At 42.2% G+C, this 24724-nt stretch overlaps 1 protein-coding gene across 1 annotated transcript in view; it reads left to right on the forward strand.

Annotated features, from left to right (window-relative positions):
* The window catches only part of LOC108801606 (serine/threonine-protein kinase PLK2-like), a 51044-nt gene that overhangs the window by 22230 nt on the left and 4090 nt on the right, over nt 1-24724 (forward strand). The window contains exons 8-14 of the mRNA XM_018573497.1: nt 7925-8063; nt 8610-8695; nt 8777-8873; nt 14876-14956; nt 15713-15872; nt 18073-18202; nt 20914-21024. Of these exons, the coding sequence (XP_018428999.1) occupies nt 7925-8063; nt 8610-8695; nt 8777-8873; nt 14876-14956; nt 15713-15872; nt 18073-18202; nt 20914-21024 (804 nt within the window). The remainder of the gene's footprint in view (nt 1-7924; nt 8064-8609; nt 8696-8776; nt 8874-14875; nt 14957-15712; nt 15873-18072; nt 18203-20913; nt 21025-24724) is intronic.

Raw genomic sequence — 24724 nt, forward strand, 5'->3', positions numbered from 1 at the left:
TTTCAAATGTTTGCATTGGGTTTTCCATGCAAAAGAAGGTGCAACCTCAATGGTAAGCAACCTAGAAAGTTTGTGGAATAGACTTCAAACTGAAGATACATTGCATGTACAGAAAATCTATTAATGAATTGTGCAAAAATATGGTAAAAAGGAACAGCAATTGTTTACGTTTTTATCCATATTCATCTTGATGTGAAGCAACGTTGAGAAATTCACACATTTGTAGTTAATGTAGATGTTGTTGAGAATGGAAGATGCAACAGAAACACCATAAAGGAGGACAAGAAGATAGAGCAGGAGTCCCAAACTCAATTCACTTGGGGGCCACTGGACAAATGTTCTTCTCCCATGGGGGCCGCTTGCCAAATTTAATAAAACTTCTTACTTCAAAATACAGTGTAACTATACACAGTACCAGTGTTAATGTCTGCGTGTGTTTATAATGTCAGTATACGTGTTTGTGATGGCTTGTGTGTGTGTGTGTATTGTCACGATTTCTGTGAGTGATGTCGGTATGTGTGTTAATGTTTCTATGCGTGTCATATCAGTATGTATACATGTGTATATGTGTGCAATATCAGTATACGTGTTTTTCTTCCTACAGTTTTACATTTTAATCATAGAGGACCAACAGATTCACACATTCACTCACACACAGAGAAACACACATACACCCTCCCCCCAGGCACAGAAATACCCACACATACAAATACGCACATATGCAGACATACCCCCCTAACCAGAAATGCACACACTAATACACACACAATAAGGCCCCTTTCACACTTGTAAGTTTAGGTCGGATTAGGGATCCCTGTGTCAGGAGCTTGCATTTTCCTGCAGCAGGAATCCCAAATCTGCTATTTACAAGAAGCAGCTGTCAACTGTTTAAATTAATGATCAGATGACAGCCGTTACATGTAAATGCCGGCACACCTCATGTAATCATATGTGATATGATTACATGAGGTTAGGAATCAATCAATGATGCATCCAGATATAGTGATTGTTTTCTGACTACCTGTAATCATATCACATGTGGTGTGCAGGCGTTTATATGGAGAAGCTGTCATCTAATCATTAATTTGATCAGGTGACACCTACCTCTTGTAAACGCCAGATATAGGATTCCTGTTGCAAAAAAATGCAAATTCCTGCCGCAGGAATCCCTAAACGCACCTAAAGTTACAGGTGTGAATATTCCACTACACACACAGAAAAATACAACCCCCCCTTATGCAGGGAGGAGGCACAATCCCTGGTGATCCAGTGGTTGATTAGTAAGGTTATGTGCAGACCTTACTAATCCATCCTTTCGGCCAGAGCTCAGATCTGTCAGAGCTCCAGCCAAAAGAAACTAGTGAGTGTCAACGCTGAATGGAGCAGCTATGCGGTCTGCATCTGACAGAGATGCAGATCGTGTAGCTGATCCCACAAGTTAGGAACGTAGTCCGTGACCGCGTGCTTGACTTGTCAGGTACAGGTTTGCGGGCCGGTATTTTTAAAGACCCCTAAGATAGAGGAAGAAAGAGGGCAAACATGAAGAGGGAGAAGGAAAAGAAGTGATGACTTGCCGCCTGGCTTCCCAAATAGCTGGGTAGCCGTCTCCATGCTCCCTCGTTACTTGGTGACGAGGAAGCATGGAGGCAGCTTTCTGGCCAATCAGGAAGCCGGGGGGTGGATAATGACTCGCCGCCTGGATTCCTGATTGGTCAGCTTTCTGACCAATCAAGAAGCCGGGCAGCAAGTCATTACATGGAGCCCAGTATCCTGATTGGCCGGGGAGCCGGCTCCATGGTCCTCGTCACCAAGTAATTAGAGAGGATGGAGCAGGCTTCCCGGCCAATCAGGGAGCCAGGGGGCGAATTATCACCCGCCCTCTGGTTTTCTGATTGGCTGGGAAGCCAGCTTTATGCTCCCTGGTGATGAGGGAGCATGGAGCCGGCTTCCTTGATACCGGAAGATATCGGGATAGGCATCAGGAGCATTTAGTACCAAATACTCGGTATCGGTGCATCAAGTTATCAATTTTCAGAACATTTTTGTTTTTACCACAAGTCAATGAAGCAATAGTTCTTCAGAATCCCACAATCTCTATGCTGGCTTCCAAGAATATGTACACAACTTCTGAAAAACCTGTGGAATATGTAGGATGGGCTCATACAAGAGAGCTGGAAAAGGGGATTTTATTAAAGCTGAACTCAAGATATAAAGACAGATAAAAAAGACACAAGATAATGCAATTTGGTATTATCACATTATTAAATGTATTTTTTTTTTATGCAAGCAGTACAAGTACTGGAATCTGACCTGGTCATTACCTTGCAGAAGTCCCTGTATAGCAGAGATCTGAGTGGCAGAGGGAGAAGCAGCCAGTCAACGAGGAACCAGTCAGTTCATGTGCTGATAAGGAGCATGCTAAAATAATCAGACAGAGAGATGAGCTCATATCTGTGCTGCTTCTTATTCACTGTCCAGACACTAGACAGGCTGGGAGTGGATACATGTCTGGGCTAAAGAGAAAAGGGTTTGAGTGATGCTGGCCATTATATACCCCAAAAGACTAAGGACATCTGGTGGTGGAAAAGAAGTACTGCGGGGACAGCTCTTGATTGAAGGCGAGTATTGCAGCCAAAGCCCCAGCATTAGTGGTCAGTGGTAGAAATTCCCTATTATTTGTGTCAGTGGGAGGAAAAAAATAATGCACTAGCAATGGCATCAGATCAGTGGTTAATTACTTGAAGATATGGATTGTGTCCCACATTGATGCTTGTGATTGTCCTGGATGAAATTAACATTAGAACTACCGTATGCAGGCACTGTTGGGCAGCAGATGACAACATCCTTTTCTGCATGGCAGAATTGAAAACAAGCAATCCAGATAGCATGGCGGCCTGGATCACTTATATTATAGTTTACCACTGGGATAAGTTCATTGAATCCGCTGTCTTGCCTTCAGGACTCCACTATCAGTTTGACAGCCATGCTACTGCAAATTTGGAGTGACAACCGTATGTAGTGACAGCTGCTCACCCACTTACAACTCTGACTTGTTATTCCAGTGCTGGGCTGCAGAACACTTCCATCACTCTCCTCTTTTTCTACTCTCTGTAATAGATAATGTGACCTGTCAGTGTTGTGAAGGAATTTAGCAATGGAAGACTCCCTGTGACTGGCACTGTGATTTCAGGTTAAATTGGGGAGCTGGTGACCAGATGCTGCTACCTGAGAGTCCCTCTCTGAATAAGACTTCTGGAATAAGATGATGCCCCCCGGCCCAGCCCACCTGTTTATTGCTGTAAAAGTAAGCATATTGTTTTGGATGCCATAATCAGTGCAATTAGCTACAGCCTTTCTGTCCCCAGTATAATAGCAACATATTTTTGAAACTTTAGAAGAGAACTATGGCAAATGGGTGGAAATTGAATCTCTGCGGCTTGCACTGACCCACCTCAACGCTCTCTTGTGGGCATTGCCACATATTTTCCCATCATTATCCCTTTTAACATCCATGCTTTGTACTAGAAATATTTGGCTTAAGTTTAGATTCACTAATAACTTATCCTCCCTACAGTCAGCTCTGACCTCTTATTTTTTATACACCCCTCCCTCCCAGCTAGTCTCGTAGGAGAGTGGACCTCTCGGAGAGTCGGCCTTGGGCGAAAAAACAACTGTTTCGCTTTAGAGATATTATAGATCTGGTATCTGGGGCCCTACACCCTTTACCATATCTTCGGGAGAAATATCAACTTCCCAATAAAATGTTATTTTCCTATCTCCAGATTAAACATTTTGCCCAGTCTATCGCTAAAGCCCCACAATTTTCTCAATGTACCCCATTTGAATCTCTTTGTGCATGGTCACCTTCCTCCAGGGGCTTGAAATCGACTTTCCTGGCTCACCTCATGTCGGCACAGTACGGATCAGCACGGATCAGCTCCTCCCCCTCTGACCGCGCAGGACCACCTTAACAAGCCAATAAAAGGGCGATCCCCTCCCCCAGTACCTGTTCTTTTTTCCTCGCTCCAGGTCACAAGAAATGTTTGGATCCTCCCTACTGCTTCCCAGCCGGGTTCAGCCTCTCCCGGTTGGTGGGCCCCTCGGAGGGTAGTAAATCTCCCAGATGAACGGGTGCCCGCGGTGCTGGGCCAGGTTGTATGGATTAATTATCCTTAGGCAGCAGGGAACAGGGGTTTGGCCTGATGCTGCATCAGGCCAAACCCCTATGATATGCTGCATTTTTTATTCTTAAAGCTGCCTGTTCATCCACCATGAGCTCCGCTCGTCCAGTGACGGATGCACTGAAGCCTGTGGAAAGATAGAGAGGCATCGGGGGACCTTATTAAAAGAGTGCAGCGGTGATGTGGAATTTTTTTGACGTTGTCTCTAACTTTTGCAGGAGTAAAAGTCCTCCGCACACATGCACAAAGAAGTGCAAGGAGAGAAGACACTCTTCCTCTTCGGACTCGGTCCACGAGCACTCTCCAGGAGGGCACAGGCATCATCAGAGTCAAGGTGCCACATCCGTCCGGAGAAAAAACCCGCAATTCCCTTCGGGGGCATGTTGGTCCTGCTCCACACAGCCCTTACCGGGTAAAATGCTGTGCCTATAGTGTTTCAAAGAGGTGGCCAGAGACAAGGAGGCAGACACACTAGAGATTAAATATTACATCCATCAGGCCGTGCAGGATAGGCTACAGGATTTACTTCCTTCAATGGCCTCTTCTCAGCATGCGACTAGAGCATCTACATCAGCCAGACCTACAGAGCTCCCAGATGAGGGTGAGATCTTGTCGGAAGGGCCATCCTACCTTCCCAGTCCTACCTTCCCAGTCATGCCGGAGGTGAAAGATCTGATTGAAGAGGAATAGGAGCAGCCGGATAAAAAACTGAATTTTCAGAACCGTTTTTTGAAACTATATCCCTTAAATGCGGCCGATACGGCTCTTTGGGATAGCCCACCAGTTATCGATGCGGCCTTGCAGCGCTTAGCGCGTCATGTGGCTCTCCCACTGGACAACTCTGTGGCCTTTAAGGATGTGATGGACCGGCGGTTGGATGCTGATTTAAAGAGGATTTACGCTACCGCTGGATGGGCCTTGCGGCCCCACTTTAGCGTTGACATCGCTCTCTAAAGCCCTGAAAGTATGGATATCTAATGTGGCTACAGAACTCAAAACAGGTGTGCACAACACGCAAATTCTGGCAGTGCTGGAGGAACTAAATTTATCAGCTGATTTTTTGGCCGAATCTTCCATAGATCTGGTCCACCTATCGTCCAAGTTAATGGGCCATTCGGTCACCGCCAAGAGGGCGTTGTGGCTGAAACATTGGACCGCGGATTCAGCATCAAAACAGGCATTATGTGCTATTCCTTTCAACGAGAAGTGTCTGTTTGGGAAAACGCCGGACGGCCCGATTAAAAGAGTGACGGGTGGCAAATCAGGTCTGCTTCCACAGACCTATAAGCGCAGACAGCAGCCCTTTCGGGCCAACCACTAGTGCCTGCTCTATCAGGGCGAGTTCATGCTTGATTATGGGAGTCGGCATTCATTTGTATCAAATGGGCAGATGATCCTCTCTTGCGGAGATTCATGAGAGCGGCCCTGAAGTTGCGGCCTCCTAGGAAAGCTCTGTTCCCATCCTGGGACCTGGACTTAGTTTTGACTGCCTTAGCGGCCCCACCATATCATCTTTGTCGCAGTGCACCCTGTGGTACCTTACACAGAAGTTACTTTTTCTCATTGCCATCACATCAGCAAAAAGAGTCTCCGAATTGGCGGCTCTTTCATGTAAGGAGCCGTTTTGTGTGCTATTGGCTGATAAAGTTGTATTACGTCCTTCACCAGAGTTCAGGCCGAAAGTCGTTTCCTCATTTCATTCAGACTGGGAATTAATTCTCCCAGGTTTCAGGAGTCTGGCCCAATCTTCAAGTTCGGATTTATTACCAGCTCTGCATTTGGTCGAACTCATGAGGGAGTATCTTCATAGAACGGAAGGTTTTCGCAGATCTGATCGACTATTCATCTTTCCGAAAGATCAAAAAGAGGGTTTAACGCACCTCCTAAAGTGTTGTCTATGTGGATTCAATCTGTCATTAAAGCATCATATGTGCAGCAGGGTCTTACTCCTCCGGCGGAAGTGCAAGGCCACTCGACGAGGGGAGTCGCGACGTCCTGGACGTCATATGCCAGGGTCTCAATGGAGGACAAATGCAAGACGGCGAGGTGGAGCTCGCGGAACACTTTTGTTAGGCATTACAATTTGGATGTGGCTGCTACCAGATTGGCCAGATTTGGAACGGCAGTCCTTTCTTCTGCCTTGTCACAATAAATATTTTCTGTTTTTTGCAGTATTCGGTTTCTGAGGGTGTTTTCCTTCTTAGGATATTTGTCCCGCCCTTGGGGATTATGCTTGTTATATCCCATACTGTGCCGACATGAGGTGAGCCAGGAATACGGTAAATTGTTATCATACTTACCGTAATTTCTCCTTTCCTGGCTCATCCTCATGTCGGCATGCATTGGATTGACCATTACACAAGATCAATGGGAGAGTATATGGAGATCTGCATCTAAGTCCTCCATATCCTCCATATACAAGGAAATCAGTATAAGGTACTGTATCACTTGTACCATACTCCTGAATTTCTTCATAATATATATCCCAATGTATCATTGCTCTGTTGGAGATGTATGCCTCAAACCGGATCTCTCTTCCATATCTTCGGGCAATGTGGTCGAATCAGGCCATTTTGGTGGAATGTCCAGACTCTGAGAGCCTTCTACACCGTAAAATTCATTTAGCCCCCTTGAATTACTTATTAGGTCTTCCCTTAAAAGGGTTCCAAAAATTTGACAAAAAATTAGCATCTCATGTGTTGACAGCTACACGCTGCCTTATAGCCCTACACTGGAAGTGCAGTACTCCTCCTTCAGACATAGACCTCTATACTAGAATAAAAGTGGAAAACTGAAATATCTGGAATATCTGACTGCTAGGCTGAATAATACCTTGACCTCTTATTATAAAGTATGGGAAGCAAGGGATGAGTTGGAGGATGCATTCCTGATCAATCATTGGAGGCCTGGGCGGAGTCGGTACCTAGTTTCTACTTCTACTTCCCTTTTCCACGTTTCTTCACTGGCTTCCTTCCTTTGTCTTTTTGTTTGTGTAAGGTTTGGACTATATGCTATGATTTGCGGAATTCTTTTTTCACAAAACGAACTATTACATTTATTATATGCTACGCGCATTGACAGTATTTGTGCTTCTTGTTGCCTGTAAACAACTTTTTTTTTTTTCCTGCATGAGTATTGCAATGTCTGTTCTAAAGTTTAAGGATTGAATGCATTCACCCCCTTTTGCCATTGACTCATTATTAATATGGGTTCATTGTGCATTGTTTATTTTGTGTATTGAAGCGATAGCATTGTCCTTTGTATTCTCTGTTCTTTCTTATTTACTAAATAAAAAACTGTTAATCTCTTTAGGGTCACAGGAGGACATATACTAACATCCTCCCATGACCCAAAACTCAGTATATAGCGGGCTATTTCCAGAACTCCCAGCTGTTTTTTTATTTTACTTTATATTTTTTGACACATTTGGAGTATATTGCGTTAGGGTCCCTTGCCGTCCATGAAGCAGATTTAGGTTTTCACTATAATTTGACCTAAACTGGAAGAAGCAGTGAGCATGAGTAGAAGAATGAGAATTCTGGAGAATCCTGTCTACAGCCTCTTTCATAGGGGAGCAGAACAAAACTTGGATCTTTTAGGTAGAAAACAATTTTTCATTACAATAAGGCTTGTATAGTATTATAACTTTTATATGATGTGTGCATGTTTACCAAAGCTCGTTTTCCTTTATAATGATATGAAAAAGGATGGGATTTCACCACTCAGCTATTCCTTGCTTCTAGGGGTTCACACCTAAAAAGCTATCATCTGCCAGCTGTAACACAGCTCCAACCTTCTTGCTTTCCATCCAACTAACCAGATTCTTCAGCAAAGCAGCTAAAGTTCTGTACCGAGGAGTCTTCCATAAATCCTTCTGCTCAGGTAAATAGATCATATTAACTCAAATTAGAAAAAAGAAAAAATGGTTTTAGTTTATTTTCTTTGATCATTACAATCAATTTTGACCAGCAGTTTCAATGGTTATTGATTGTATTTTGGGCATTGCTTTTTGGGTGCTACGGGGAAGTCTTTTTCTTTTTCCCTCTCAGGCATTGAGAGCTTTGTAAAAAGCCTACCAAACTTACAGTCCTGCTGAGGGCTGCCAAGTGTTTGTGCAGTTCTACATATGGCAGTAAATAAAGTCATGTCTTTCTCTGTCTAAATTCAACCTGCTCATTTTAAATTGGGCTTAGTTTGTAAGGTACTGCAAAGAGTAATAATAATGTGCAACAATGGTGTACAAAGAATAGTAATTACAGTGTAAAGAGATGAGTCGACAAGATTTTGTTCTTATCAAATGGGTTTTGCATTTCCAAAAAACAATCTAGGAATGCAAAACCCTCTTTAGATAAATTACAGATCAGAAGGAGGTTGACTGCATGTCAAATACATCTGTGGATGATTTCTGAATGTGTTTCCATTTTATAGATTGTGGAGAAGCAGGGGAGCATGGAAAATCAATGATCGTGCCTACACAGAGCCTGGAGTCTTTGAGTACAGATAACACATGTGAAGTATGAGATTACTCGAAACATTATCCCTCAGAGACATAGATTTGCTGTGGTGTTTAGCTTTCCATTTATGTCTTTTGTCAGGAAGAAAAAACAGAGGACGTCATCAGACCTAGTGATGAATCTCTTGCTATACTCATGAAAGGGAGAATGAGCAGCAGGCAAAGGTCGGCCTTGCAGAGTGAGCTTCAGTTTTACCTTTGATTAAGTAAAAAAAGCGGAAGTACATAACGTGTACTGTTTGTTTACTGTTAAATTCTGTAATTTTATATTAGCTGTAAATGCTGCAATTTCTCATGATTCAATTCTAGCAAAACACAAGTGAAGGATACCAGTTACATAATGTAAATCTATAGAAAATGCAAATGTTCAGTGGGGATGAGCTTCTGGTCCTAGTCGAGGTTAGGCTCAGGGCACACTCAACCCATTCGAAGTTCACGGACAAAGAAAACTAATCAGCCGTCTGCTGCCATAGCACCAAATTACCGATAAGGCACATCCTGGCCTCTGAACTTAGGTCAGGTGGCTTAAAATGGCTAGACCCTCATTATAAATAGCAGGGATCCCAGCAGACATATTAACAATGTGCTTAGCTGTGATAGGAAAAGTGTAGAGACTCAGTGTGATGGACTCCCTGATACCCCGACTGGATATCTCCGTCTTAAGACTGTTCCCTGGGTGCTGGAACCAGAAGCCAGTGAATATAGCATGGGCTTACCCCAAGAATCAGACAACACTAACTTTGGAGTGGAAACATGAACTGGTTTATTGACGAAAGCACACAGAGTATATACCTCACAGAATCAGATAAGAGTTACATAGTTACATAGTATTTGGCGTTGAATAAAGACATACATGCATCAAGTCCAACCCATATAGGTCCACGCATCATCTCATTCTTAGGGATACTGGTATCCCTGGATATTACGGTCCCTCAAGAAATTGTCCAAACGTTTCTTGAACAAATCTACACTCTTGGCTGAAATCACTGCCGATGGCAGTGAGTTCCAGACCTTAACCGCTCTTACTGTAAAGAACCCTCTTCGCCCATTGTGCTGGAATTTTTTCTCCACCAACTTTAGGTGATGGCCTCTAGTCTTTGTAATGGAGTTAAACTTAAACAGTTTGTTGCCAATGTTGCTTTCCCCATTGAACATCTTATACATGAAAATCATATCCCCCCTTAATCTCCTTAATTCCAGCGTAAACATGTTTAAGGTCAGAAGCCTTGTCTCATAGCTCTGGTCCTCCATTCCCCTAATTAGTTTTGTTGCCCTCCGAATGAGTTTGGTTGCCTTCTTCTGGACTTTTTCCAGTTCAAGGACATCCCTTCTCAGTACCGGCGACCAAAACTGGACCGCGTACTCCAGATGTGGCCGAACCAACGATCTATATAGAGGCACAATAATAGACTTGTCCATGCAATACATCCCCTTCTTAATACAGGACAAGACCCTACTACGGTCAGAAAAATGTTTACAGACTTGTTGCAACTGCACATACAGTATACTGTATATAGAAAATGTTGGAATTCCTTCTTCACTCCTTATGAGCTACAACTGCTAAGGTAGTTTCTCCCTATTTTTGTATCGTCTGCAAACACGGAAACATGGCTATTTATTGCCTCCCCGATGTCATTAATGAATAGGTTGAACAGTATCGGACCCAGCACAGATCCTTGAGGCACACCGCTCATTACACTAGCCCAGTCCGAAAAGGTGCCATTTGCAGATACTCTCTGGACACGTTCCCGTAGCCAGTTCTCTATCCACGTACACACCACCTCATCTATGCCCATAGCCCTCAGCTTGTGAAGTAAGCGCTTGTGTGGTACCATATCAAATGCCTTTGAGAAATCCAGGTATACCACATCTACCGGCTTCCCTCCATCCATATCATAGCAAGTTAGTCAGGCAGGAACTGTCTTTCCTGAATTCATGCTGATTGTCATTAACTATGCCCTTATCCTTAACAAATATTATCAAATAGTCCTTAATTATACCTTCTAACAGTTTACAAACTACCGATGTTAGACTAACCAGCCTATAGTTCCCTGGTTGGCATCTAGCCCCCTTTTTGAATATTGGAACTACCGTAGCCCTCCGCCAATCACATGGTACCCTAACAGTCACTAAGGATTCCTTAAAAAATGGTCTTGTTATAACCTGGCTTAATTCCTTAAGTACCTGGGGTGAAGGTTATCTGGTCCAACTGCTTTATTTGCATTGAGCATTTTAAGTCTATGTTCTATTCTGCTTTCCGTCAACCATTGTGGTATATTATCGGTTGAACTATGTGTTTTATCACATACGTCTAACCCGTTTCCCTCCTGAGTGTATACTGAGGAGAAAAAAAATGTCAGCGCCTCGGCCCTCTCCTTGTCACTTGTGAGTAACTTGTTCAGTGTGTTACCTTGACCAATCCCCTCTCCCAGACAGTTGGGTGCCGCATTGGAATTCCTTAAGCACAGACATTCTTTGAACCTAATGAATGTCCTTAATCAGATCATCCCAAACGGCTACTCCAGACAGCCTGCTGCCTTCACAAAATAAGTTTAGTAGAGATGGTATCCAAAAAAGGTGGAAGCCCAGATTGTTCAAATCAAGTCAAATAGTGAAAAGTTCTCTCTCTAGATAAAATATTAAACAGGAAAACACACACAGCAAACAAAGTTCTCCGGGGCAATAAATCTCTGTGGTCCGTAGTCAGTAGGAAGGAGGCTCCAGCAGCCCTAGTGACGGTTCAGTCCGTCACACTCAGTACTACTGATAAAGTCCATAGCGACAGAATAGTGTAGGGCCTGTAGGTACTGGTCTCTTAAAGTAGATGTAGACTCTTACTAAATGCCCTTCAGGTAGCACAATGCTGTGTATCTTGGGGAATTTGGGGGTGGGGAGGAAAGGATTTGTACATGTTGATGCTGCTGGGTGTCCTGCAGCCTCTTTAAAGCCTCTCCACATCTGTTACAGCCATAACAGTCATAACAGGATGAATGTGTTTTTAAAAAGGCATTTTTCCTATTTTTTGCTGGCTGAAATGTACATCTTTAACAGCCTCTCTCTGAATCCACATGCACTTAACTGCGAACTGGCTGCATGTATGTTTTCAAAAGGCATACGTCCTAATTGTTGCTAGCTACAAATTTTTAAAGGCCTTTTTTGTTTAAAAAAAAAAAACTGTGTAAAATTCCTGGGCAATGTGCATTCCCACAGAAGTTTATTTTTTTCTTTTGGCAGGTAAATGACAGGATGGTTTACAGGCAGTATATTGTGAGAGACAGGGGCAGAATTTTGTCACCCCATAACACAAAGTGGCCAAACAAGGACCTCTTTATTATCACCACATTAAAGCTTATATGGCATTTTAGTGGTTGTGTTTACATCTTATTTAACAAACTAAGCTTGAAGGCTTTTAATTGCAGTGCTGGGTATATTTTCTTATGTGCCCTGTCTCTGTGTGCACAAATCTATACCCCCAAAAATCCTTTCAAGGATCTATATCTGTACTCAATTGATTGACAGCTAGCTCTTTTATTATGAACACCTTAGCTATTATGAAAAAAGCTTATATCCCTTTATTTTTTTAATTATAACTTTAGGCAGCATCAGGCAGTTGTTGCTAACAGTCGATTCCAGAGCGATATTTTTTTGCATTGTTTGAAAGAAAAAAAAAAAGTGCAAAACAGTGTGCACCTAAATCACCTCACATTACATCACTCAAATTCACCACACACCCCTATCACCATAGATAAAATAAAAGTTTGGCATTCGGCAGTTAGGCCTAATATCCCTGATTAAACTGTCCTGCATCTGACCTGTGTTATACTACTTTATCTTTATTTTTGTTTTTATTTTGAAACCCTTTATGATAGAATAGATGAAAAATAATATATCTATTTATAAACAGTTCACAAGACAGTACATTATTCATTAGCATACTTAGGCTTTACAGAATGAGCTAAACAGATAGATCTGTTTATCTAAACAGATAAAACAAATATTATTTTCTTTCTTTTTCCACCACAAAAAAATCTACTATTTTTAAGATTTTGCTCCCTTTAGACTTTATTCAGGTTTGGATTTTTGTTCTAAAATCCTGATGGGTTCAATAAACACCCCACAAACCAAACCTACACATATTTTTTCATCCCGAGGATGATCGAATCTGCTCAGATTCAGCTAAAGTTTTTATAGTTTGGTGAATCTTGTTCAAATATCATAGTTTAAGAATTTGTAGTGACCACACTATAGCCTATTGGGGCAAAACTAGTTAGTCAATGCTGGCCATTTGAAGGTCTAATAAGCAAGGCATGAGAAGCCTGGTGCTGCTATAAGGAACATGTTCCAATCCTAAAATTAACACAGCATATCCCCGATACAGAATTGCCACCTCAATCTAACAACACACACACTCACAGCATGGCAGCTGTGAGCCGATCATTTTGTATTGAGGGGGCTAAGTTATCCGAGTTGCTTCAGATTAATGGCTCTTGTGACTCATCTGACCAAGGTCAAAAGCAATCCACTGCATTATGGAATGTTCCTTACTTCTAGCAGTGAACCTGCAAAGTTTTAAGCCAAAAGTTTGCAATTTGCGAACCCCCGGGGATTCACTCCGAACCTATGGTAGCAGCAAACCTGAACAAAATCCCTAATGTTCAGTTACAACCACTATGAAAAAAATTGCATAAGGAGCTGTCAATCACTGCAAAATGTCAGTGTGGAAGTTAGTGGGCCATTAATAAAAACAAACTATATAAATTATATTGTATGTAACTTTCCTGAAAGTATACTAAAGGATTAGGGATGCACCGATACCGGTTTTCCGGTACCGAGTATGAGTACTGATATTTTTTTTCCCGGTACTCGCCGATACCAAAAGTACCGTTAAGGAAGCCGGGCTGAGAGTCATTACACGCCACCCGGCTTCCTTAATGGGAATTCCGGTATCTGTATTCGGTATCGGCCAGCACCAAAAAAATATAATCAGTACTCGTACTCACCAGGTGACGAGGAAGCATGGAGCCGGATTTCTGACCAATTAAGTGGGGGGAGGGGGGTAATTACTCGCTGCCCGGATTCCTGATTGGCCAGCTTCCCGACCAATCAGGAAACTGGGCAAGGAGTCATTACCTGCCCCCTGGCTTCCTGATTGGATCCAAGATACCAGGGTCACTAAGTGACAAGGGAGCATGGAGCCGGCATCCCGGCCAATCAGGAAGACGGGAGGCAAGTCATTACACACACCCCCACTTCCTGATTGGCTAGGAAGCCAGCTCCATGCTCTGTGGTGATGAGGGAGCATGGAGCCGGCTTCCTGGCCAATCAGGAAGCTGGGTGGCGTGTAATGACTCGCCGCCCGGTTTCCTGATACCGGAAGTTTTGGTATCTGGATAAGTATTGGGAGCATTTAGGCAAGTATGAGTACTCGCCCAAATACTCGGTATCGGTGCATCTCTATAAAGGATAATATATAAAATGTGAAAAATCTAAATTGTGTCTAATTAACATTTTTTATGGGGAGGAGAGTTCAGATGCAGATAGTGGAAATGTAGCTGAAGTCATATATTTGTATGTTGCAAAAGTATTTGGCACTGTTACTCAAATAGGCTGGTACAGAAACTGAGGGTGCAATGATTTCATAGAGTTGGGGAAAACAATTTTCATAATAATTCGTGGCACAGTGGTTTTCACGTGAACACTGTGTACAGTTACTGTAAAGCCAGAGAGAGGTGGCAAAGATATAATGCAAAGATTTCACACTCTTTTGGGTTGGGGGCTTATATCAGTGCTTGCAAAACAGAGAACATAGCAATTGAGTAAACTGCATGCACATTAACACAAGATGGAAGACAGCTGACCGGCTAAAAATCTTTAACAATATAAAATTTCAGGCATCTGACCTAGAGTTGCCTGACTAACAGGCTTCTCAAAATAGCATTAATGCCATTAATGAGAGATTAGTTGTCAACCACAGTCACACCCAGTGTTCAACTTAAATTGTAATTATCCTGTCAGTACAATTTCAGATGGAGAAGGAGCCATATACTTTTGTAGAAATGCATAAAAACAAATCATTTTATGCCTTTTTTACTTCAAAATTAACCAGAAATCTATAAGTTATAATTAACTGGCAATGTCTGTAAATTCAGCCATGTTTCTATGTTGTTTTCTTATTTTGCAGAACAGAGAAAGCCTATGGGAGAAAAAGTGGTGGAAGATGTCACTGTTATATTAAAAAACTGCCTGTTCATCATCATACCAGGTAAACACAAAAATACGGATTATAAATTCAATTTCTGATTTAAAATTGTATTATCTCTTTATGCTTTTATATCCTTTAAAATGCTTTGAATTAACTCTTAAAAATAGTAAATTTTCAAGTTATACACAATTTCGAAATAAAGTAAACCTGTGAGGGAAGGACAATAGGGGCTCCCATTGCTGACTTGCCTTTAAATGTGCAGGTCCTACAGTTGTCATATTCTTCCTCGTTTTCAGTACTTAGCGAGTCACTGGCATTGAGCAAATATGCAGTCAATAAAGTCTGAAAAGTCGCCATTGCCATTCTGCATGCTTCAGCTAGTTCAATCAATATTCTGAAATGAACTTAGGATCAAAATGAAAGACCCAGAATCTTTGCTTTTAAAAACAGTAATGGCAGCTCTTATTATTTCTATTAAATCTATCTGTAAATTGATCTGTTTTTACACCCTAAACAATGATAAATCGTAGACATGAATGGAGCTATCATATCAGTCAATGCAATTCAAACATTTGTAATAAAACATATAACTACAATGCAGATAGTACTCATAGTTGGTTTAACAGGGTATTACTGTATACTCTTCATGTAGTAATGTAAACAACTTCTATACCTCATGGCCATACCGGTATTACTTACTAAACATGATGTTAAACCATTAATGAAACTAAACATCATGAACTACAAAAATACCCATTATAAAGTAAATTTTTAGCTATGCTCTGAAATTGCTTTGGACTTGTTTTCATTTAAAAGGTGAAATGGATCCCACAAAGCAGGTGAATTCTCATATCCTATGGGTGACCAAGTGGGTGGATTACTCTAATAAATATGGCTTTGGCTACCAGCTTTCTGATGACTGCACAGGGGTACTACTGAGTGACGGAACACATCTTGTTCTCTCCCCATATACACAGTAAGTAAAAATTCAGAATTAAACTTTACTTGGGCTCACTGAAACATTGCTCCTCTCTTTTAACCCCTCTAACCTGATAAGAGTGTGTAAACCTTCCCACTCTATCCAAAATAAAATAAGAAGTTTTGCCTGGAGTTGAGCTTTAACCATGATTTAACTAAAATATTAGTGAACTAGCACCAAATCATCCAACTAACATCTACAAATCAAATTATGCTTCTCTCTCCCAGTTCTCCCTCTACCTGCCAAATGAACGGAGTTCAATATTTTAAGTTTAACCTACAAAGCTTCTTCCAATCTCTCCCCCATCCCCAAAACATGTTGGTGCTAATTTTCAGATACCATCTGAAATGCAACCTCTGCTCTGCACAAAACCCTTTTTACTCTTCCACCTTTTTCCTCACATCCAAGACTTTGTAAATCTATCCATGTCTCTAAAAGCTTCTTCTATAGGCAATTTAGCACTCTCCAACCCTTAAAGCCTTCAAGCACATCCTTACAACTCTGAGCATCAGACAGGCATCGTAATGTGACTTAAAATATTCTCCTAAATTACTAGTCTAGCACTCACTCACTTGTTCCTCCTGGACACAATCTGTTATTGCACATACTTCATTACTTCGTTATTGCACAAACATCAATTACCCTATACACTGGCTACTTTATTCCTTCACCTATTTTTTCTACACCGTATTGTAACGAACTTACCCGTCCTTCGGTTCCGGCGCTTCCCGCGGCTCCGTCAGGGAACCAGCACCATCACCAGCATAGACGTCAGGCGGCTCTTCCCCTTTCTTTTCTTAAGCCGATGAGTTCACTTGCCTGGCGTTCGTGCAAGTGTGTGTGACGCCAGGCAAGTACCTCCGCGGCTCCACGCGGAACCCCCCAGGCCGGACGAGTGCCCCTTCTCTCTCCCCTCAGCAGCCAATTCCCTCCCCTCTTCACTGGCTTGCAGGAAACAGTCCCACGGACTCCCTCAGCAACCATTCCCCTTGTGTGGGAAGAACATTGCAGGCTACTCCACCTACATCCTCTGGGTGGCACTGTGGGACCAAATCCTACCAAACTGCAAGTACTCAGTTACATCTGTCTAAAATTACATATGACTGCTTCAACCCAGTTACTTCTTATTGAGTCAATGACTGCATCTGTGTGTTATAAACCAAATAGGGCTATTCTTCTCATTTAACCCTCAGTTATGTGTAAGGATTACCTCGAGCCAGATTGTTATTGCATAGCTTCACTTACCATTAACCTGCTGAGACTGCTACCGCTTATCACTGACTGTATGCAATTGCTTCAACTATTTTTGAAACTCACCTTGAACCTACAAACGCCATACTCTCCATGCGTCCCCACCTTATCTGAAGCTGAGATCCGCATAACCTCGGACCAGGTGGGCCTGGTGTATTACACTTATCTCCCTAGATTGTAAACTTGCACAAAATGACATCTTTTCTTATGTATCTTTTTGGTTATTTTGGTGTATGCTCTGCTGTACTACTGTACACGCTTCTCACTAAATATTTCATGCAGTTGCATTATCTGTATTGCCCACTTGCCCTATTGTAACCAAGCAGAATCTTTTTCTGTCCTTTGAGAAAGTGAAGGAAGATTCTAGTTAAGGAACATTCTAGCTGGGAAGTTGCCAGAAAGGAAGCCTCTAGAGACTTTATTATTCATGAAGGGAACAGGAAGGGGCGGTCTCAAGCCAATATACACAGGAGGTGCTCTAAAGGAGGATGCATGTGTTCTGAAAGAAAGAATGCTGCTACTGTGAGCAGGAGACAGAAGATCTGCTGCAGGAATTGAATGGCCAGAACCCCAAGAAGGAGCAACTAACTGCCCTGGAGATTAGAAGGGACCAGAATCCAGGATACCTAACCCTGTGGATATTGAAGGGACATTTGTGGCTGTGGACAGTCCTGTTGCTGCTACGGCCACTGATATTACACTGGGACTTGGGGGAGATAAAACCCCTGGATTGCTGGGACTCGTTTCTATCCAGCAGACTTAGACGATTGCTGAAGTGTGAGTGTCAACCACATGGAACTTTACCATAATGAATGGTTGCTTGTAAATATTAAAACTGTTATAGTAACTACATGCTAGTAATGCTGATAGTGATAGTCCTACATAAAGAAATAATTGGCTAAATACAACTGAGAATCATTCCATTTTCTTTCTTAACTTACTTTAGGAAGGTTTGTTATTCTACAAGCTCAGAAGAACATATCACGTTTCCTGAATGGAGCCCACCATATAAGCTAGAAGCAAAGATGAGGATACTCAGGTTTTTCTTTCAATACATGCAGGAGAATGTCTTGGAGGTAAGGAATGAGCAGTCAGAATAAACAAAATGTATGATGTTTCCCTATTGTAAATTAAGAACCCTTTCATGACACTTTTGAAGTGAATTGTTTATTTCCAGAATAAAACTGCCGTTTCTTCACAATTTGGTGGTTTGCATTGTGTAAATGTATACCTTCTGTTAGAGGTCTGGTAGAGTTGTTACAGTTGTCACACATAATAGGATGACATTGGGAAGATCTAGAACATGACATCAGGATATACAGTATAATGAAATCTGATTTAAATCGGAGTTCACTATGCAAGGTAAACAAGATCAGAATGGTTATGTTGTAATTACTTATCAAGGAATATTGGCAGGCAATTAAGGAATATTGAGTTAATGCTGAATAACCTCTTAAATAGTTGGAATTGTAGGATTAAAGTATAAAGCATAAATATTTACCATGCTTAAAAATGGCTAACCTGTCAACCATACACAGAGACCTTTTAAGATTACCTGTAACAGTTGTTAGTACCCCATATGCTGCCTAAATATATGAAGGCTAGCTGCCATCTGTGACCTATGTGTATTGCTATATACTGTGTGTATATACAGTCATGGCCAAAAATATTGTCACCCCAGCATTTCTGTCAGATAATGCACCACTTTGCGCAGAAAATATTTGCAATTACAAATGTTTAGACATTCCCCTGTTTATTTATTTTGTTTGTATTGGTATGAAACAAAAAAGGTGGAGGGAAAAAAAGCCAAACCTGACACATTCCACGCAAAAATGGACTGGACAAAATTATTGGCACCCTCAATTAATATTTGGTAGCACAGCCCTTGGAAAAAGTAACTGAAATCAATTGTTTCCTGTAACCATCAATGAGTCTCTTACACCTCTCTACAGGAATTTTGGAGCACTCTTCTTTCGCCAACTGCTCCAGGTCTCTCAGATTGGAAGGGTTCCTTTTCCCAACTGCTTTTTTTAGATCTCTCCACAGGTGCTCTATGGGATTTAGACCTGGACTCATTGCTGGTCAGTCCAGTACTCTCAAGTGCTTTGTCTGAAACCATTTCTGGGTGCTGTTTGACATGTGCTTTGGGTCATTGTCCTGCTGTAAGACCTCTGACGGAGACTCAACTTTCTAACACTAGGCCCTACATTGCACCCCAGAATTCTTTGGTAGTCTTCAGATTTTATCATGCCATGCACACAGTCAAGACATCCAGTGCCTGAAGCAGCAAAGCAACCCCAAAGCATCAGTGATCCTCCACCATGTTTGACTGTAGGGACTGTATTTTTTTCTTTAAAGGCCTCGTTTCTTTTTCTGAAAACAGTAGAATGATGGCCTTTACCAAAAAGCTGTAATTTTGTTTCGTCTGTCCACAGCACATTCTCCCAAAAGGATTTAAGTCAAGTTTTGGCAAACTCCAATCTGGCTTTTTTATGTTTCTGTGTCAGCAATGGTGTCCTCCTGGGTCTCCTACCATAGCGGCCCTTTTCATTCAGATGGCGACGTATAGTGCGAGCTGACACAGTTGTACCCTGTGTCTGAAGGTCAGCTTGAATTTGTCTGGAAGTTGATTGAGGTTCTGTCAGAACACAATGAAAACCAGACAAGCAAAAGGTGCTAGTTAAAATATTTATTAAGAACAGTGTCCACAGGAGTAAGCAGAGTCTTAAACCGGAACAAGCCAGGGTCAGGAGCCGGAGTGGGTAGTCGTCCAAGCCAGGTCAGGAACACAGAGATCAGCGTCATGCTCTCCTATCTGACCATAAGAGGGAGCCCGGGAGTAGTGAGCAACGTTCCAGAGTCTGCTTGAGCAAGGAAGGAACAGGTGAGTGAAATGGCAGCCAAGCCAGCATGCTACAAACCAGTAAAGTCAGGGTGGAACCCTGACAGGTTCTTTATCCGCCATTCGAACAATCCTTTGTTGCAATCTTTGATCAATTGTTCTCTTTCGTCCACGTCCAGGGAGATTAGATACAGTGTCATGGGCTGTAAACCTCTTGACAATGTTGCGCACAGTGGACACAGGAACATTAAGATCTCTGGAGATGGACTTGTAACCTTGAGACTGTCCATGCTTTTCCACAATTTTTGTTCTCAAATCCTCAGGCAATTCTTTGCTGCTCTTTCTCTTCTCCGTGCGGCATACAGAGTCACACAACAGAAAGGTGGAGTCAATTTTTCACCATTTTATCTGGTTACCGGTGTCATTTCTATATTTTAATTGATACAGGTGAGTTTAATTACAAATTACAGGAGCATCACAAACTTGGAATGCAATTATTTCTTGCAATTTGGAGAAGGTGCCAACAATTTTCTCCAGTCCATTTTTGAAGTTTTGCGTGGAATGTGTCAGGTCTGGCTTTTTTTTCCCAACACTTTTGTGTCAGCGGGAGGGGGGGCCGCGGAGGGGGTGGGGCGCACATACCGGGACCAAATACAAGCGATCCGCCGCCTCTATAGCCGGCGGATCGCTTGTATGATAACAGGCACCGCTGCCGGTTTTAAATTATTCGTCTTTCCCGCTCGTGCGTGGGGCGCACGAGTGGGCGGATCTAACAGGACGTGTATACACGCCCAGTTACATCCAAGAAGCTCCCGGCCGGCCGTGTATACACAGCGGCTGGCCGGGAGGTAGTTAAAGATGTTTTCTCTTCTTAGAGTATCACAGCAATATGCAGTGACTGCCATAATACAAGCTTAACCAGTAAATCTGCTTCTGTTTTTACAGGGCGGAGATCTTCGGGGAGCACCCAGCCTTTCTGTAAGAACATTGTGCCTGTTGCACTTTCTGAAGACAGACCAAGCACTGCTGATGTTGTTCAGTAATGGTACTTTGCAGGTACAGATTTATAAAAACAATTCATCCTAGAATATCTCACTTAGGGGTGAACAAAGCTCTGACGCTTACTTACGAACACTGCAGATGACAATGGTGTGCTATTACCCATGTAAAACAAATCAGATAGCTGTTGCAGTATTGTGTTGAATATTCTCATTCTCTAAACTCATCTGAAATAGATTGGATAGGTTGTAAGGGCTTTCTAAATCATTTCCATTTACCTTGTGTTATTAAATTGCATATGCATGCTTAAAGTGCACCTGGTCAATGCTATGGACATTAAACTATTTCAGGGCTGCGGAAATTAACGATTAATCGTTAAAATTTTTGATTGATTAAAATTCTTTTGATTAATGAAAACACTCACCTCTCCACCGGCTTCCGGGTCTTCTGGGAGTCCCGTTGGAGATCTGGTGACGTCACCGGACTCCTTGCCGGGTGATCTGTCGACACTAAGAACTTATCGAGTTCTGCGACCGCCTGACTTCCGGTTTGGTTACAACGAGGTTTGCCCAAGAATCTTGTTCTGCACGAGCACCAGCCAAGGCATTGGCCTATACACATACAGCACAGCAATGAAGTAATAAAGTGAACTAGGATCACACTAATCCAGCACGTTATTATTCTGAGTTGCCCCACTCAAGCGGCGGCCATATTGAGTGGGGCACGTGAGATTAATAATGTGCTGGATTAGTGTGATCCTAGTTCGTTTTATTACTTCATTGCTGTGCTGTATGTGTATAGGCCAATGTATGTTATAATTAATCAAAATGAATCTATTAAAAACATTTTGATTAATGTAACACACAAATTTGAATCAGTACCAGCCCTAAACGATTTACATATTCTTAACAAGCAGTAAAATAACTTTAAAACAAGCCATCACTGACCTCCCTAGCTGCATCTGTTGAGATGTTACACATTTTCAGAAAATCAGAACAAAGACTCTGGTCAGTTTCACTCCTGCTGGTTGTTTACAATAGGAGGCTGGTAGCCTGTCAAGTTTTGTTCTCATAGAAAAAGCTACAATTGCAATGCATGTCAAATTTGAAAATGTATTTCTCCACAATGCTTATGGATACAGGGATGGAAAATGACTTGTTTTAAAGTGCTTCCACTGCTTGTCCAGATTATGTAAATAATTAAGTGTGCATTATCACAGGTTAAATTTCAAGTTAATGTTTCAAATCTTCTGCTGTTTACAAAAAAAATTTATGAACATCTACAAGCATGATGGCAGTTTATATCATTCTGTATGAACACAGTTTCAGTGCAAAGTATCGGAAATTAAACTGTTTGGTGCTTTGGATTAAGAAATCTGATCTTACTACAAATTGGTAAAACCACACAAAATTACAGTCATTGACCACATTCTTCAAATGACAAATAGCACCTCGCGCCAAACAAAACAAATCTCTATAATAAATAAGTGCTAAACAATACATGCAATCAAAGTGTTCACAATTGCTCTTCTTGTAAATATCAATCCTAAATATTATCCCTCTGGATAAGTTCAATCATATAATCTGTGTTCAGATGTGCACAAATGTGGAATCACACGTATAAAGTGCTCAAAATTTGTCCCAAGTGCACCACACTCTTTATCCTTCCACTGTGAAAATTCTTTATACAAAGTCCATACACAAACTCCAATTATCACCCAGGTGCTCATCCCTCTTAGTGGGCTGCTCACCTTATAAGTAGACCTAAGCAGGTCTAAAATCGCTTTATAGGATCTGCAATTGATCTTATCCAAAGGCTGTCTCTCCACAATCGTTACACAGAAAATGATGTCAGCGTGTCATCACGACCATATCCAATAAAATATAGAAACAGCCCATAGCGTAAAACCGTAAAATTCAAAAACTTCTTTATTTAAAAAAACTACTCACCTGAGGAAAGTTGACCTAAAACTTCAAGTAAAATGTATGCCCGACAACTCTCGGCAACACTACTTCAGATCCATGCAATTAGAGTCAGGTATTCAAGATTAGGTGTAACTGATTACAACCTCCTTAGGGAGTATTCAGGTGGAACCTTTCTTATTTAAACCTCAGACAACATCTAGTATCTGGTGTTCTCTCTGCTATCAATGTGTGTGGTGCCATCATGCCAAGATCAAAAGAGCTCAAAGGCTCTTAGAAAGAAGGTTGTCAATGCCTATAAGTCTGACATATATTTTCAAAAGATTGCTAAATTATTTGAAACCACTGATTTCACTTTTAGGAAAATAATCAAGTCATGTACAGTAGATTTTAAACAATGATAATTTGTCCAGGACTAGCTGGCCCAGCAAATGCAGCCCAAGAGCTGACCATTTAAAGCTAAAAAGGGTATTCAAGAACCCCAAAATGTTTTTTTTTATATTTTTATTTCAAATTTATAATACAAAATAAAGTAAAGCACACAACAGTGCAACTTCCTGGAATGAACCAGAAATAGGGGAACTCCCCTCAGTTAGCTCACGTTCTAGAATTACAGCCGAAGACAGACTAAACAAGAAAGGAAAGAGTGGTCTGAGCCACCCAACATCTATAAAGACGCAGATTAGGAGGCTATCATGTACCTGGTGGAGGACCAATTAGCTGAGGAGGCCTCCCTTGCGGCTCTGGTCTCACACCCCTGGATGTGGAAACAGGGAGCGAGTAGACAGAGAGAAGCACGGTTGCCAAAGTGTTCAGACACGGTGCCTGGTAGAAGTCCGGCAACTGGATCCCTGGAAGGGTGAGCAGGGCTGGTGCACAGCTGTGATGTCAGCGAGGTTTGCAGCAGACACTGGAGCGAGCTCAAACAAGCCAGGGGTCAAGCCAGACGGTCACCACAGTACAGAAGGAGCAGGCAGAGTCCAGATAACAAGCAGAGGTCAGGGGCAGGCAGCAATCAGCCGAAGTCAGCACCAATCCGGGTCAAGGTAACAGGTAACAGATCAACAGGAACACAAGCACAAGCTGAAAGACCGTTCAGCACTGACACATTGGGCCAGCTGGTTTAAATAGGAACATCTGTTAGAGGGCAGTGAGTCACTTCCTGTGCGCCAGTGTCACTTCCTGTGTGCATATTTTCCGGCAACCCGGAAGACTGGGACCCGCGCCTGCATAGTTGCGCGTGAGCTCCCGGTTATGACCTTACAGAGACAGTCATAAAATACTTAACACAAGCAAGCATTAGGGTTCAGAATCTATTGCTGAATTTGGGTATTCAATCCAAGCATCTTGCACCTTATTAAATTTAGTGGGGCAGCCTCTATGATAGAAACTGAGATCTGAAGGCATGAGAGATCTGTAAGGAAAAAAGTTGGAAAGTGGAATCAAATATTTAGGGGACAACATTTCAAAGGACATCAATTTGTTATCCTTAACCACTTCCCGTCCACCGATCGTTGAAAGACGGCCAGACGGGAGTCTCCTGGATGCGGGTGGGCGTCTTTAGATGTCCTACGTGGGCGCGCACGAGCAGGAACTTGCCAGGATTTTAAACAGCCAGCGATGGCCGTTTACATACAAGCAGTCCTGCGTCTGTAAAGACACCCGATCGCTTGTATGATTCAAGTGAGGGTGTGCCCCCTCCTTACCTCTGGTCGCCGTCCTCGCGATCCCGGGTGTCCATCCGTCACGGGCGATGTGGCTCTGTTCACTGAGAAAGGAGGGAGATCAGTCCGCGATCTCCCTCCGCTCTCCTCCCAGTCTCTGAATGCAGGAAG

The sequence above is a fragment of the Nanorana parkeri genome, unplaced genomic scaffold (assembly GCF_000935625.1).
Source record: "Nanorana parkeri isolate BGI_ZX_2015 unplaced genomic scaffold, ASM93562v1 scaffold2401, whole genome shotgun sequence".
NCBI lineage: Eukaryota > Metazoa > Chordata > Amphibia > Anura > Dicroglossidae > Nanorana > Nanorana parkeri.